The following is a 16,180-nucleotide window of genomic DNA, read 5'->3' on the forward strand; positions in this document are numbered from 1 at the left end:
CCATGAAGCCAGATGTCTCTTCAGTATCACATGGAAGTTGGTCACAATGCCTGTGACCGGACTGGCAGATAAGTGCGGTGGTACCCCTTCTCAAGAAAGGGGACTGGAGCATGTGCTCTGATTTCCGAGGGCTCACACTTTTCAGCCTTCTTGGAGGGGCTATGCCAGGGTGCAGCAGAGGGTTCCATTTGTTAGTTGCACCTCAGATTCAGCAGGAGCGATGTGGTTTCTGTTCTGGTTGTGGTCTTATCAGGCAGGGACCTCCAGCTTGCACTAGACTGGTTTGCAGGCAAGTGTGAAGCACCCAGGATGGGAATCAGGAGGTCCAACCACTGTTATCAGCTAGAAAGAGTGAAGTGCCCATTCCAGGTTGTTGATGAGTTGTTTCCCCGAGTGGAAGATGTTAGAGAATTGTGGATCAATATGATTGTCATCGTGCAAGATGATTAGATCTTTAGCATGAATGCTCACCTGTTTCCTACACAGACACATATCACTGATCACATCACATGCTCATAGACACACACGCTGTTGCAGACACACACAACACATGTTCACATGTGAGTGTTTTATCTGTTGCATGATTAATGAGATGATTGTGTGACCACTGAGTTAATAAAAGAGCTGCGAGAGGGGGCCGGAGTTTGGAGTTGTCTGGGATCAGGTGAGGAGCTCGCAGCTCCAAGACCCTGGTCCGATCGGCTCCCCTTGCAAGTTAAAATGGATCGCGCTCTGTCTTGCTTTGTTCACGGGACTAAGTCTCTGAGTCAGCGAGGTCTACAAGTATAGACCTAACAGAAGAGTTTAAGTATCTTGGGGATGTGAGAGCAGAGCGTGAGATTGACAGATGGAGTGAGATGGATGCTGTTCTAGCCTGTTGTGAGCATGAAAGTGAAACTGTCAATTTACTGGTTGATCTATGTTCCTACCCTCAACTGTGGAGTAGGAACATAACTGAAATAATCGTGGCTGTTATTAAGTTGGTTAGGAGCTCTGGGTAGTAACTGAAAGAATGAGACTGAAATACAAGAGGTGCAAATGAGCTTCTTTCGACGGGTGAGGTAGTAGGCTCTCCCTTAATGATGGGGTGAGGAACTCGGTTATAAAGGAGGGGCTCAGAGTAGAGCTTCCACTCCTCCACATCAAAATGTTGTGAAAAGTTTTCTTAACTATGCGTCCTATGTCATAGTGAGAGTTTCAGTGAACGACTACCAAATGCTAGTACTCCAGCCTAACATCATATATGCAAGACCTAGAAATGCTGGAGCCTTCTTTGGACAAAGAACCACTCAACGGTCCTGGATGCTACATCTTCGGTCTAGCACAGAGCTCATACCCTATATTCTCAATGGTATGGGATTGTATTGATGACATACGACACAGCCATGTTACAGAACATGTTTTTAGCATGAATGAAAATGATAACGATTCTTCTGATCACTGTTTCCGAACTGGATTTGTTGTAAAATCACATAAATATTGGCTCTGCATAATTTGCAGATTGTCAAATTTTTATTTCCATTCACGGCAATATTTAATACGGTTCCTCGAATGTCCTGTTTAGAGTCATGTCTGTGACTGTTGCTACGCACCACATCATATTGTATATGCTGTAGGGTTCATCTGCTTCGTGTGTAGATTAACCAGATGATCAGCATAAACATTACCAAACTGTATCAAAAGGGTATCAGTCATGTTATGAATGTTTTATTAGACACAGTACATGACACAGAATACACTTTCACAGGGACTTATGTTCTTGCTTATTACAAACGGTAGCTTTTAAACTCTCAGTATTAATTTGGTCAAACCATTATCTGTCTGTCAAGTGTAAGCATTCTGATTTTTACATGCAACCTACCAATCTCAAATGGCCAGTCAAAACAAAGTTGTGGAAATGTAATTCATTGAAGTACAGCATTTTATAAGAAAGGAAATAAAAGATGAATTTTTATGTATCAATAGAACTTGTTTACTTTCTGCAGTAACAGCCTTTGCAAAACATGCAGTCACCTGTGGATTCTGAGTTTACAGTCCTTCATTTCATTCAACTTTTATTCTCTTGGCTCTTAACTTACTTAAGATTAATTAGGTTAACTTACTTAATCACTAAGTAAGCTCACATAAGAGCTTACTTAGTGATGCAAGCACTTATAATTTCAATAAGATGTTAATTTGCTCCAAACAAATCCAATGTTACAGTCAAACTGATTTCAATACATCTTTCAATAAACTCTGGTAACGTAGTAAAACAAAAAAAAATATATTGCTACCTTAGTGATTCATTTGCTGCTGAAGCCAATTGAAAATAAAAGTATTTGCCCTTGTATTCACATCTGTGTATTATATAAGTAAGGCTACGTCTCACAGCTGGGGAGTGAAACAGCGAGTTTGAGAAAAGAGGAAAGTTTTGTTTTATTTGGTTGGCACAATAAAAAGATCCAGCCGAAATACTGGCTGTTCATTTGAGGAAAAAAGAAGCAAAGCCTCAGTGTACAGTACTGTGTAAACGTCTCAAAGCAACTCTCACTTCTTTGAATTTTGCGAGGAAAATGGGAGCAAGTGCAGTGATTTTTGAAACGTATTGAAACACACATGGAAGCCAAAAACAACGTCTGTGCAATTCTAAAGTCCAAAAGCTGAAACGCGGCTTTTGGAACTAAACTCTGTTGATATTCACTGCTGTACCTCCCTGATCCTGATGATTTAAGATCTGTTGCCACTCATTTCAGTCCGGTTCTTGTGTAGTTTGGCCTTTTCTCTGTTTCTCTTCCTTAAGAGAAACAAATCACGTAAATCACTCAGTTCCTGTGTCGGAGCTTTGACAGATTTTTCTTCCTTTTTTAGGACGTGATTTGTAGATGTTGTTTATCTGCTGTAGACAGTTTTTTGTAATTCCCTCGGCCATGATGCTGTTCTTTAGCAATCACCTTGTTGGTACAGAAATATTATTCTATGCCTGTCAAAATGTGATATCTTTGGCATTTTTCACAGACATACCTAAAGAAGGGGAAACACACTGTGTGTTTTTGGAAGGCTGCAAGTGTGCCTACAAATATGATTTAAAATTGATTTCTTTGTGACGTAGTTTGATATGTGAGGACACATCACTGGTTCATCTCTTGAGTTAGGAGCATTGTTTATGCTTGAATGAGTTATAGGTCAGTGTTACATAACTGTAAGTGAAAAGCAGGCAACATCCAAACTTCGAAAAAACTTGAGAAAACCTGAAGAACTATTGCTCAAGAAAGTCTCTCTGTGGAAGAAAAATGTAAAGAAATGTTGTTGCTCAACAGTTTTACACAAAAGAACATTCAGCTGATTTAAATGGTTTTGTCAGAGCTTGTCTCATGTTCCAGCTCACATACACTGATTTTGAAATGTGGTTTTCTGACAAAGTCAAACTATTTATTTACACTATCACAGAGGTATAAGTGAACACTTGTCCACCTGAAAAACAGGGATCTTCTTGATCATCTTGTCTTGTTGCTGAGTTTTAAGTTGAACGGTTAATGTGGTTACAAATGATATAAAACAGGAACTGAGCATCCTCTACTTCTTTCGTGGCACCTTATCACCGAGCGGTACTTCATCCATCAGTTTCTGAAAAGACACCACAACGGTGATGTTAACATACGACCGAAACACAAAATGCATTCTGGTGAAGCAAAGATGCTCTATGAAACACGCAAAATGTCTCTAGAGTCAGTATTCAATGTAGGTAATAAAAATACAAAATCATATTTCTGGGCTACAGCTGCTGTGAGACAAAGCTCAATAAGCCAATTAAAGATTCATTCTCTGGCCAGCGTCTGTACCAGACACAAAAAAACATACTGTATAAAAACCAATACAATACACACGGATGACATTAATATGATGAGTGTGGATGCAAGTGTTACGGCTACATAAACAAAACACAACAAAACCAACCACGCTCACGCCTGCTTATGAAAACTAAAACAGAATATTTAGACCAAAACCTTTCCAATAACACCCAGACAACTTCTAACTGGTGTGTCACCCTTTGCAACCCACCACTCAGTTAACAGGGAACAGGGAGAGGGGAAAGCTCACTGTGCTACTTATACAACCACTTCCTCATTAACTCGATGTCGTTAATTTTTTCATTTAATTTTGGATATTAAATTTTACCATTAACTGTGAAGCGTCCCCATTTCTGCCTGAACTCTGAGGTGGTTAATGAAAATATTCTACCTGCTGGTGTTTGCATGATGGTGGTAGAAGTCTAACAGGGCAGTCTTACATGTCCCAAGTTGCTCAGTTAGGTTGGGATGAACTTTGCAGACTTGCTTTTTGTGAAACCAATTCTACATCTTTATGGTTAACGTGGCCGCTGCGGTCAGGATAAAAATGTTTTATATTGTAAAGGTGATAAGTTATTTACAGTGACCATTCCCAGAAACCAATGGACCTAAACAATAGCAGAATAATGATCCACATCTGAACTAAAGATGGCCAGCATAGCAATGAAATGAAATGATGAACTTATGTTCAGCAGTGAAATGTATATAGGTAATGATCCTCACCTCAAGACGCCTGGTGTAGTAGGTGAAGGTGTCCTCCCCGTCCCTGTGGGTGTCCTCTACCTTGTACCTCCTGCAGGCCAGCAGCAGCTCGTTTGAGCTGTAGAGCGGTGCTGGGTCAATGGAGTGGCTATTGATCAGGCTCACCAAGTACTCCCGGTAATGCTTCCTAGAAACCAGCACACCACCAAAAAATTATTTATATATCAAGTGATATCAACGATCAATGAGTCTTAAATAGGGATTAAAAAAAATATGCCAAAGCCAACCAGAGTTGCTCATTTTGTGTGAATACATATATAAAAATTCCCCTCTCCACCCTGCGGGCGGTTTATCCTTCAAGCTCGGGTCCTCTACCAGAGGCCTGGGAGCTTGAGGGTCCTGCGCAGTATCTTAGCTGTTCCCAGGACTGCGCTCTTCTGGACAGAGATCTCCGATGTTGTTCCCGGGATCTGCTGGAGCCACTCGCCTAGCTTGGGAGTCACCGCACCTAGGTGCTCCAATTACCACGGGGACCACCGTTACCTTCACCCTCCACATCCTCTCGAGCTCTTCTCTGAGCCCTTGGTATTTCTCCAGCTTCTCGTGTTCCTTCTTCCTGATGTTGCTGTCATTCGGAACCGCTACATCGATCACTACGGCCGTCTTCTTCTGTTTGTCTACCACCACTATGTCCGGTTGGTTAGCCACCACCATTTTGTCCGTCTGTATCTGGAAGTCCCGCAGGATCTTAGCTCGGTCATTCTCCACCACCCTTGGGGGCATCTCCCATTTTGACCTCGGGACTTCCAGGCCATATTCGGCACAGATGTTCCTGTACACTATGCCGGCCACTTGGTTATGGCGTTCCATGTGTGCCCTGCCTGCTAGCATCTTGCACCCTGCTGTTATGTGCTGGATTGTCTCAGGGTCTTTACACAGCCTGCACCTGGGGTCTTGCCTGGTGTGATAGACCCCAGCCTCTATGGATCTTGTGCTCAGAGCTTGTTCTTGTGCTGCCATGATTAGTGCCTCTGTGCTGTCTTTCAGTCCAGCTTTGTCCAGCCACTGGTAGGATTTATGGATGTCAGCCATTTCTTCTATCTGGACATACCATACAAGGGCCTGTACTTCCATGATGGTTACTCTTGTTGCTCCTCTGATGTACTTATTGGTTGTTTCATCCTAGACAGGGATTCTGACACTCACTAGTCCTTGGGCTCCTTCCTTGTGATTAGCATACAGTCTCAGGGTGCGGGACTTGGGGTGAAACCCTCCATGCATGATAAGGGCTTCCTTGTTTTGATGTCAGTGGCTTCTATCTCCTCCTCTGACCAGCATTATCCCAGCAGGGTATGTGATGACAGGCAGGACAGTAGGTGTTGACTGCCCAGATCTTGTTCTTCCCATTACGCCGACTCCTCAGGACTTACCCTACTCTCTGCAGGTATTCAGTGGTTGCAGCTTACCTGGTGGCCTCTTCATGGTTCCAATCTGCCTGTGAGATTTCTAGGTACTTGCAGCTGTTCACAGTATCTGCAGTGTTGCCTTCTGGTAGTAAAATCATTGTCTTGATGTCAGTGGCTTCCATCTATCTATTCTTTTTTATTCTTTTTTATTTTTCATTCACTATTAGCATACAGCTTGTTGCCATCCATGTAGAGGATGTTGCTGACGATTGCCTCATTTCGCAGTCAGTCTCCCGAGCATGTTATGTAGAGGAATTCACCAAGGGGGTTCAGGGCTATGCAGAATAGCAGTGAGGACAGGGCATCTCCTTGGTAGATCCCACAATTGATGGTGACCTGCGCAATCGGCTCGAAGTTGGCCTCTAGTGTTGTTTAGCACATCCCCAACAAATTCCTGATTCAGGGACTCAGGATCGATGTGTGATGCATTGAGTAACAGGCTTTCTTGTGGTCATTCCAGGCAGTGCAGAGGTTGGTCAGTCGAGTCTTATAGTCTTGGGTGACTGCTCTATCTACCAGGAGCTGGTGTTTTGCTGTCATCAAGTGCTTGCTCACTGGGGGTTATGTGATTTTTGGGATTTCTTTTTAACTGTAAGGTCTTTAACTTACAATGTAAACTGCCTTGAGGCAAACGATTTAGCACTATAAAAATAAACTTAATTGAATCATTTTTATGCATGGTTTAACAAGAGCAGTTCAAGTATTCTGGGACACAGACAGAGGACAAAGAACTGTGAATTATTTTAATTATCAATTCCCTTATTTCTGTTTGTGTTAAAAAAGTCTTTAGCACAGTGGCCAGTGTGACTTTGTTGTTATATAATTGGAATTCTTGTTGTGCAGATGGACATCATATTGAACTCTTCATGCGAGTCATAAGAGTCCAGGTAATTCCAGACCCCCACATAGTGTTTTGAAGCTATTTGAAGCAACCAACAAGGTTGACACAAGATTACAGACAAGTGCTCCTTATGGACTGCCAGAGACTCTGGGATCTAAGGAACATATTACAAACAAAGCAAATACTACTCAAAAGCTCCATACTCGCAGAGTCCAGCATGTCCAGGTTGGGTCTGAGCTCCACAGGCTGCATCTGACTGCTGCCCGCCCTCATCTTTTTGCTCTATTACTCCACACAGATCTAAAAGGAAGAGAGGTACCCATTTAAAAAATGTAGAAAAACATCTGTGAAAATCAATACAAAAAATTCCTTAATTGAAAAATTCCTTATAATATTCAGAACTCCATTAATTCAGCCAGGTTTCTTCCTGTTAAAAGGGAGTTTTTCCTTCCCACTGTCACCAAGTGCTTGCTCATTTGGAATCATATGATTGTTGGGGTTTTGTTTTCTTTGTATTATTGTAGGGTCTTTACCTTACAATATAAAGTGCCTTGAAACAACAACCGTTGATTTGATTTGGGGCTGTATAAATAAAACTGAATTCAGATGTATTAGTATTAATTTGTATGAACATTTCCTAAGATAGCCAGTCATGGTGTCAAATCAACAACAACGTGTTACATTCTTAAAAAGAATGACTAAGCTAGCCAGCTCAGCAACACTTGAAGGCCTAAAAGATCACAGAAGACAACTGAAGTGGACAAATTCGTTCCAACAAAAACACCTTCATAGCATTGAGTCAGGTTAAGAAAGCAGCACAGAAAAAGAGAAATGCAGAGAGAAAATAGTCTCAAAAGGGACACAAATGTGTAGGACATTATCCACAAGGGTAAGCTAATATTTAGAAATATGTAAAAACCATTTTAATGTATTCTTTGGTTTCAATTTTTAAGACTGATTTGCTCAAAGAGATGAAACAACTAGTAAATATTCACAAAGACATTTGGAGCAACCATGGACACCTCGACTAAACTGAATTTAACTAACAATATGTTGACTTTCCAGGACAGAGTAGTGATTTATTTACTTGCTAAATCCTGTCCTGTCTGCCAGCTTTTTGATCTGAATGCGCTGTTGTGGGTTTATCTGTTTATTTCTTCATTTCTATTCATCAAGACATGATAGAGTTACAGTTGTGACATTATAAGTGGTATACTGTATGATATCTAAGGCAGGACAGGCAGGAAAAAAAAGGGGGGGTTGATAAAAGGATGGAGCATAAATGCAAATGTTCGTGAGTGTGAACGAGAGAAAGAGCGAGAGCCCAAAGGCTGTCAGTCCCAGAGGGCCAGAAGTGACCGGCAACCAGCCCTGCTACAGGCCACCCACCCCCGTACAGTCCCAGGGCTCCAGGTGCCTAATAACTGCCCGGTGCCCAGCAGTATAATGAAACAGGTTACATTTTCAGGAACGCAAATATAAAAAGATTACCCTACAGAAAGCATGTCCCAGCGCCTAGAACAGGGGTGGGCAATCTCAGTCCACGAGGGCCGGTGTCCTGCAGGTTTTAGATCTCACCTTGGGTCAACACACCTGAATCACATGATTAGTTCGTTACCAGGCCTCTGGAGAACTTCAGGACATGTTGAGGAGCTAATTTAGCCATTTAAACCAGCTGTGTTGGTTCAAGGACAAGGAGGTGAGCTCTAAAACCTGCAGGACACCGGCCCTCGAGGACTGAGATTGCCCACCCCTGGACTAGAAGCTACAGGCAAACAGAAAGAAATGCTCCCAAACCAACAAAAGACAGATTAGTGCTTGACACAACATGCAATTCAGAAGGGGAGAAAATCCAACAAAATATTAACTAAGCTGGGGTTTAATTCGTTTATTCAATTTAATTTCATTAAATTTAAAGTCTTAGCTGTCACCTACAGGCCAAAGCGTCCCAGCTGCAAACCTTTTTAAACTGGTAGAAGAAAAAGACATTTGATGAACCACATTTCTCTTTCTGTACAAAGAGGAACAGACAAATGCGGAGTAAGTTTGCCAGAAGTGGAACAAACCCAGTTTCTTTGCAATAAGAAAGGATTTACAGAGCCCACCAGATTCCCTAAAATACAAATGGTAAATGGCCTGTATTTAAAACACTGATTACTTGGATTTGACTTTTTCAAAAAAATCTTATTTGTATGTCACCCTTAGTTACTATAACGACCCAAGGGTCCAGCGCACCCTGCCTGGGATAGAGTTACTGGGAGTGGGTTGTGTGTCAGTCACAGGCACTGGTCCTGGCGCTCCGATCCAGGCTTCTGACACTGGTACTGGAATGTCATCTTGCTGTGGGGACGGAGCCTTAGCTAGTGGGTGAGGTTAGGAACTACTTACTAGATATAGTCGGGCTCAGCTCAAAGCATAGCTTGAGCCCTCGAACAAGCTTCCTGGAGAGGGGTTGGACTCTGTCCCCTCTGGAGAACTCGCTGGAGAGATTATATTATCACAGTCTGCTGTCCCCATGACTCAAACCCAAATAAGTGATTGAAAATGGATGGATGGATGGATGATGTGCATTTTGAGATACTGGTTTAAGTATCATCAAGCATCCCTGGTTGAATATTCAAATATTCTAATCAAAGGTGGACGTTTGTCATTGGTTGAACACCCTAGAAAAGATGCAATGTTTCAGGCACTCTGTTTAATTCCCAGATGAAAAGCAGAGGTATTTAGATTAAACGTTGCTTGAGTTAAAGCACTTACAAGGTTTTCAGAAAACACTGGGATTCAGACGTTTCAGGAGACGCATGGTATGAATTCTGAAATCCTAGTTGGGCGTCCATGCCGCCTGCTCAGCATCAGCCTTTTACAGCTGAGTAGTTTAAAACACAGAGTTAATCCAGCTACTTCTGTCAGCAGTCACATGGTTTATTTTACGAGTTTCAGTCAGAATTCATTCGAGCAGAGGAAAAGATCGTGAAGGTTACAATGATCTTTGACAGTGGACTCAACTCTCTGATTCTCCTGTGCTTGCACCTCTTTCACCTCTGCTGTATTTAATCATCAGTAATGACTAAACTTGGGCTCTCTCCTATAGTGTGTCTTTCCCTGTGCTGTTTTCCACTTACTTGTGGAGCCGTTGAGTGTGCCCTCACTAATATGAATGCCATGGAGAAAATATTAGGAAGAGCACAACTCCACAGCATCATCAAAAGTATTGAAACAAAAACTTTGATGGAAGAAACAGCCTACCTGTCTGAGTTCCAGGAGGAGGTTCAGTGTTGAAGGCAACTCCGTTATTCTGTCACGAAGATAAGATATGATGAGACGCAAAACAGGCACTGACCAGATAAACACATGAAAAAGAACGAAGGGTCTTTAGGATGACAGCAAAAACACAGAAGAGACAAAACGAAACGAGTAACAGCTCTAAACACGCTAACATCTCTGTCATGGGCCTGGGTCACATGACCCTGTGTTTTGAGTTTCTTGTGTTTTTATGTCATTTTGTGTTATGGTTTAACCCTTTAAGACCTACCATAGAACCAAGTCCGCCAGAGCTTATATTATATTTTTACATGCTGTGGAGCCATTTTTGGGAGAATTTCAAGTTGCTATACATCAATACAACCATTATAGCCCAAATTTTAATAATATGTCTGCATTAAGTGCATAGAAATTACATAAATTGCAAAAAAGTGCAATAAACTACAAAAAAATTGAAAATCGTTTTTGTTTTTTAACATATATTTCTAGTTAGAGAAATTTAAGAGGCTTATCCCTCAAAACTGTAAATACAAAAAAGTTGCACAAAATAGTTTCCCACCACAGGAAATTTATTTTGAGTGTCTTCATAGTTTTATTTTTGAAATACACCAATTTTTATATACTGCAGGAAAAACAAAAATAAATATTATAGTGCAAATTTGCAAAAAAGCAGCATATGCATCAAAATAAACTATTTCCAGCAGTGCAATATGAGTCCTCAGCATCCCAGAAACGACACAGAAAGTCATAAAGTCAAAGATAACTTTTAAAAATCACCAGTATAGGCTCATGAGGCCCTGATGGTAAAAAACTACATTTCTGCGAAAATGATGTCACTTCTGGTTTCGGGCAGGTCATGGCGGACATGCGATAGTTTGCGCTGACGTTTATTCCAACGTAGGAAGTGTTATGAACAGCTGATCGGATCGGCAAAGCCTGTTTCTGGAATATTATGTTTTTGTTCCTGCAAGCGCTTTTTATGCAGTTTTTGCAAAGCTTTATGTGGAAGGAAACCGTGACCGAGGACAAGCTGATGGCATAAGATGTAAGTACAACTCCTCCGGTTTCATATGCAAAACAAATTATTGCGCTAGCTTACGCGGTTGCAGTGCTACAAAAATTTTAAAGTAATTACGCAAAACGGAGCGTGCCTGCTCCGACCGGCTTTAAAGGGTTAAGGTTCATTTTGTAGTCCTGAGTTTATTCTATGTTAGCTTTTTGCACATTTAGGCTCCCCTTGTGTCTTTGTCCTCTGTGTCCTCTCTGTGCCTGTGTTTATGTGTGTTTGTGTGTCCTTGCCTCTTGTTTCCCTCTTCTCTTCCCATCCTTGTGTGTCATTCCACAGTTACATGTATGTGTGTTTACCTGGAGCAAAGCCTGCAGCCTGGATGGTTCCCAGTCTCTCAGATAGAAGAGACAGTCTCTAGGATGATGGGCATGCAGTCCAGACACCGTGCACTGGTCCACTGCACAGGTCTGATGGGAAACAAGAAGAGAAAACGACAGCCATTTTTATTTTTCCCCTCAGTCTGCTCACGTAACACTGAAATTAATAAAAATTAAAATAAAAAAAAGGAAACTGTGACCCTTCACTAAACACTAATACTGTTTTTAAAAGACAGGACATAAAAATGTGCAACTGAACTTCACATGTGTCATCATTTCGTCCACTTTCCCAGATGAAATACACGCAAAACTAAATTGTAATAAATGCATCAATACTGGTTTCTGTTTATTGGAAAGATGTTGATGAACTTTTGCACCTAACACCAATGAATTGAACAAACACCACAGCTGCCAACAGCTGTTTGGAATGTCACATGTGAAACAGCCAAAAACAAGAAAACAAATCTGTGTGCTGCATTCGTGTCATCAGTGAATTTGTTTCGGAGAGCTTTTTCCAAAGCTGCTGATGTCAAAGGTTGCACCTTCAGAACAAGAAATGCTGTGGCCCAGATCAAACACGAGGATCAGTGCCTCGTCTGCAGCGTTGTGAAGTGCTTACTTTTGTTTCAGTCACTCAAGATTTCACACAAAACAAATCAAAGACAGTGTTTTAATGATCACATGCTGCTCTCCTTTTTTAGGGATAAAAAATAAATCTAAGAGAAAATTGCCAAAGTTGTACACGTGTTTTCACTACCCACAGTCTGTGTGAAATAATCAGACGTGGACTGGTTCTTTTTCTACTTCACCTGAGGACTCAAAGTGCTCTATAGAACTGGCCTAATTCACCCACTTACACTCTAATGTGTACATCGGAGAGCAGCGGGGTTAGTACCTTGCAGAAGGGCACTTGCATGCAGACTGTTGCAGCCAGGGACTAAACCACCAGCCTGAGCATTAGTGGATGACTACCCCACACCTCTCTGTCACACATGTATCCTAGGTAGAGTATCACATGGCTCAAATGACTCCTTGGAAAATGACACCATGAAGAGGACTGTATGTGACAGACTTACAGTGTGGAAAGGGTTGTTGCAGCCACTGCAGAACTGGTAACGACACTGTGAGCAGCAGAAATGCATGCAGCCTCCTTTAGACAGCGCATACTGAAAGCGACAGTTAGGACAAGCTAGAAGGAGGGAGGAAGGAGAGGACACACAGGTAGCATTACATTCAAGAAAACCATTTTAGTCTGACGTACTTTCAACACCGTTCCTGACATAAATGAGTTAACTTTACTTGGTAGAACATATACTTGTTACACAGTTAATGTCATGGATCTCAGCACTCGATGACCTTGCTCTGTAAGTTTATATGGCTGAGCTGCTTTGGCTCCTACACGCTTTCATTTTGTAATAATAGCACTTAAAGCTGATTGTGGAATATTCAGGAGGGAAGAATTTCACCAGCTGACTTGTTGCAGCAGTGGCATCATGTTACAGCATCACACTCAAATTCAGGGAGCTCTTTAGAATAACACAAAGGCAAACTGCATGTCTAGGTGTCATATACCTGTGGCAACAGACTGAGCACACCTGAATTCAAACAGAGGTGTGGCCCAATACCTTTGTTCATATACTGTAACCTTACTCGGTTACACAGCATTGACAGGAGGATAACAATGCTGAGCCTGCTGTTGCCCTCGTGGGGAGAGTTTGGGAACATCTGCTCCACAAGATCAGCGCCGCCGGTTCAAGGGCTGTCAGATGGAGGCAAAGGATCACACGTTTGCCTACGCTTGGAGGCTCCGTGACATGGCAGCCAGGTAGCTGCAGTCACACCCTGGGAAGGAGGAAAAGGTGGCTGCTGGAGTTTGTCGTTAAATACCAACTCATTGAGAAGACAGCAGAATGGGTCCTCGGCCATCGGCCAGGGAGCCTTGATGCAGCAGTGACTTTGGTGGACAACCAACTACTACGGTGGATGGAGGACCCTGGGTGGATACAGTCGTCGGTGGGGAATCTGCCCGTGCTGGCCCCAAGGAGAAGAATCCTCGGCTCTCCTGCAGCACCACCGACTGTTGCGCCCCACAGAAACTCCCTACTGACCTGTTTCCTCTGCTTCCCCTCTGCAGGTCCTGGGAGCTACAGGCACTGGACCCATCTCACAGGAAGTCACACAGACGACAGAGCAGGAGTGCTGGTGCGGGCATCCACACGGAGTGCCCACTGATGGAGGTGGGACAGGTTTTCCGTGTCACTGGCCTCCCAGCACCTTCCCCTGGCCTGGGAGTGACGTACAACGTTCCAGTAAGGCACCAAAGGGCTGTACACCAGGCTATGGTGGACTCAGGCTGCATGCAGACCTTGGTCTACCAAACTCTGGTTTGACTCTGGGCGTTGTTGGAGAAAGAGTGGGTTTAGATCCTGTGTGTGCAGCCATAGTGCCCGTTGAAATTAGGTACAAGGGCAAAAAGCATGGAGTCAAACCTGCTGTTAGCTCATGCCTGAATCTTGGGAAGGTGGGGGCTATGATTTCTGGCTTAGTTCAGTGGGTTCAGGGGTGGGAGGCTGGGTAATGTAGCTCCCATCCATCCATCTATTTTACACACCAAAGTGTTCCCAGGCCACCCGAGAGATATAATCTCTCCATTGTGTCCTGAGTTTGCCCTGGGGCCCCACTGAGACATGCCACGAGGAGTCATCCTTGTCAGATGCCAATACCACCTCGACTGCCTCAGCTCTGGCCAGTTGGTTAATTATGCCTCCCCTTTCCTTAAGATATATAGTATGCAGTGGTCCCAGCATACAAATATCTTAACTAGGGGTGCAACGATACACAAAATTCACGGTTCGGTTCGATATTTTTTCGATACAAAAAAAATGTTCATGCCTTTTTAATTTGTCATTTATTAAAATTATAAATATATATTTTAACTCAAAAGTACAGTTTTTAAATTTAATGTTGCTGAAACAACAAAGTAATAAAAAAAATAAATATATCTGATGGAGAAATCACTCATCTTTGGAAAAGAGAGTTTATTACAGAGAAATGGCTCTTTCAAAATAAAAGCTCTACTATACGCTTCTTCTGGGCTATATTCTCAGCAGCATATTAAACATATCAGGTCCCCATAAGGAGAATCATGTGCTAACGGCTGTTTAAATGACTCGGGTAAAGTTTGTAGCATGCGTGCTTGTTGTTTTTGTCTGCTTCTACGTGTCTTTGCACTAGGATGATATCTAAATGTGCAGTCATATTCGTTGTGTTCCCACTAGTGCTGTCAGCGTTAATCTCGTTAAAACGACGTTAACGCCACAACACGGCAAATCTCCGTTAACGAGCTACCACGGATCGCCCCGTGCGTGGGGCTGGACGGCCAACACGTTAACGAGCTAACTGCGCTAATGCACTAGTTCCCACCCATGTAATTGAGCATTGCGTGGCACATCCGACATACTGTTTTACTTTAGTCCATGACGCGCTTACCTTCAGGGTCATATGTCACATGAAAACCAAATTAGTTCCAAAGGCCAGATCTGAATGAGGGTGGGGGAGGTTCAGTTTGCCATGTTGCAACGAGCTTAGCTTCTGTCTTGCTAGCTTGCGCTGCACTCAGTGAATCTGCGCTCGACAGTGCAGCCTAGGCGGAGTAGTCGAACGCAGATCCACTGAGCGCTCAACACAGACAGCATCGTCAGAAGGAAAGTTGATAAAATAAAATAAAAATTTTGTATTGTTCGATACATATGCGTACCGAACCGAAAGCACTGTATCGAACGGTTCAATATCGATACGAGTATCGTTGCACCCCTAATCTTAACCTCTTAAGTACCAACACCCCCAGATACGGGGGCAAAAGCGAGGAGATCACATTTAGGGTTAGGCATGTATGCTTAAGAGGTTAAGGACAGTCCAGTCAGAGGACTGGAAGTGACAGCTGAAATAACTGGAAACACAAACGCAACAAGCTGGCCGCCCCCGTGTTGTGTCGTGTCAGGTGAACCAGCAGCAAATTTTTAGAAAACTTGACCTCTGCCCTTAACCTTAAGGTTGAGGTAACCAGGGTTGTCTTGCCTCATTTTCAAGTTATCACATTCACAAACTTGGCTGCCCATGCATCACAGGACTTTAGTGAAGAGGACTCCATGGGTTACGTTTACACAACTAATCAGAGTTTGTGTGTGTTCATATGTGTGTACTTACTGATGCCGTTGTCTCTGAGGTATCCAGCCAGGCCCTGTCTCTGATATTCTGGATCATTCTCTCTTTTCCAGGACTGGAACTGTTCACAGGACAGACCAGCATGCTGAGACTCCCACTGCACACAAACAATGTTTACCAATGAGTACAGAACAGAGCATATAAAAATGAATTACTATTGTAACAGTTACATAGAAAGATATTTATAATCACACAATATTTCATTTTCTTTTAAATTATAAACATTTATAATATTTATAAAGGCTTGGATTGCACACAAGCACAAGTCTACGAGGACTACTTCACAAAATAAAATATTAGCCCGGGGTGTCAAACTTATGAGCCCCATCTAGCCCATGATATAATTATATATACATCCCACCAGATCATTTCACGTGTCACTTATTAACAGCCTGGAGGCAGGGGTGAGACTTTATTTTGATGGGCACACCGTGCTGCCCATTACATTCCTAGACAGACTGGGATCATATCAT

General features: G+C 42.6%; 1 protein-coding gene across 5 annotated transcripts in view; it reads right to left on the reverse strand.

The window, feature by feature from the left end:
• Positions 1–2,768: 2,768 nt before the first annotated feature.
• The window catches only part of LOC120736713 (E3 ubiquitin-protein ligase RNF31), a 44,182-nt gene continuing 30,770 nt past the window's right edge, over positions 2,769–16,180 (reverse strand). For 4 of the 5 annotated variants that reach the window (XM_040036992.1, XM_040036991.1, XM_040036990.1 and 1 more), the window contains 7 exons: positions 15,690–15,804; positions 12,560–12,672; positions 11,463–11,573; positions 10,083–10,131; positions 7,040–7,136; positions 4,551–4,716; positions 2,769–3,603 (listed from right to left, as the gene is read on the reverse strand). In XM_040036992.1, coding sequence (XP_039892926.1) covers positions 3,553–3,603; positions 4,551–4,716; positions 7,040–7,136; positions 10,083–10,131; positions 11,463–11,573; positions 12,560–12,672; positions 15,690–15,804 — 702 coding nt within the window. In that variant the 3' untranslated portion in view covers positions 2,769–3,552. Of the gene's footprint in view, positions 3,604–4,550; positions 4,717–7,039; positions 7,137–10,076; positions 10,132–11,462; positions 11,574–12,559; positions 12,673–15,689; positions 15,805–16,180 lie in introns of those variants that run through there. The other variant, XR_005696584.1, reaches the window with a different exon arrangement.

Source organism: Simochromis diagramma, unplaced genomic scaffold (genome assembly GCF_900408965.1).
Source record: "Simochromis diagramma unplaced genomic scaffold, fSimDia1.1 OVJJ01000630.1, whole genome shotgun sequence".
Taxonomy (NCBI): domain Eukaryota; kingdom Metazoa; phylum Chordata; class Actinopteri; order Cichliformes; family Cichlidae; genus Simochromis; species Simochromis diagramma.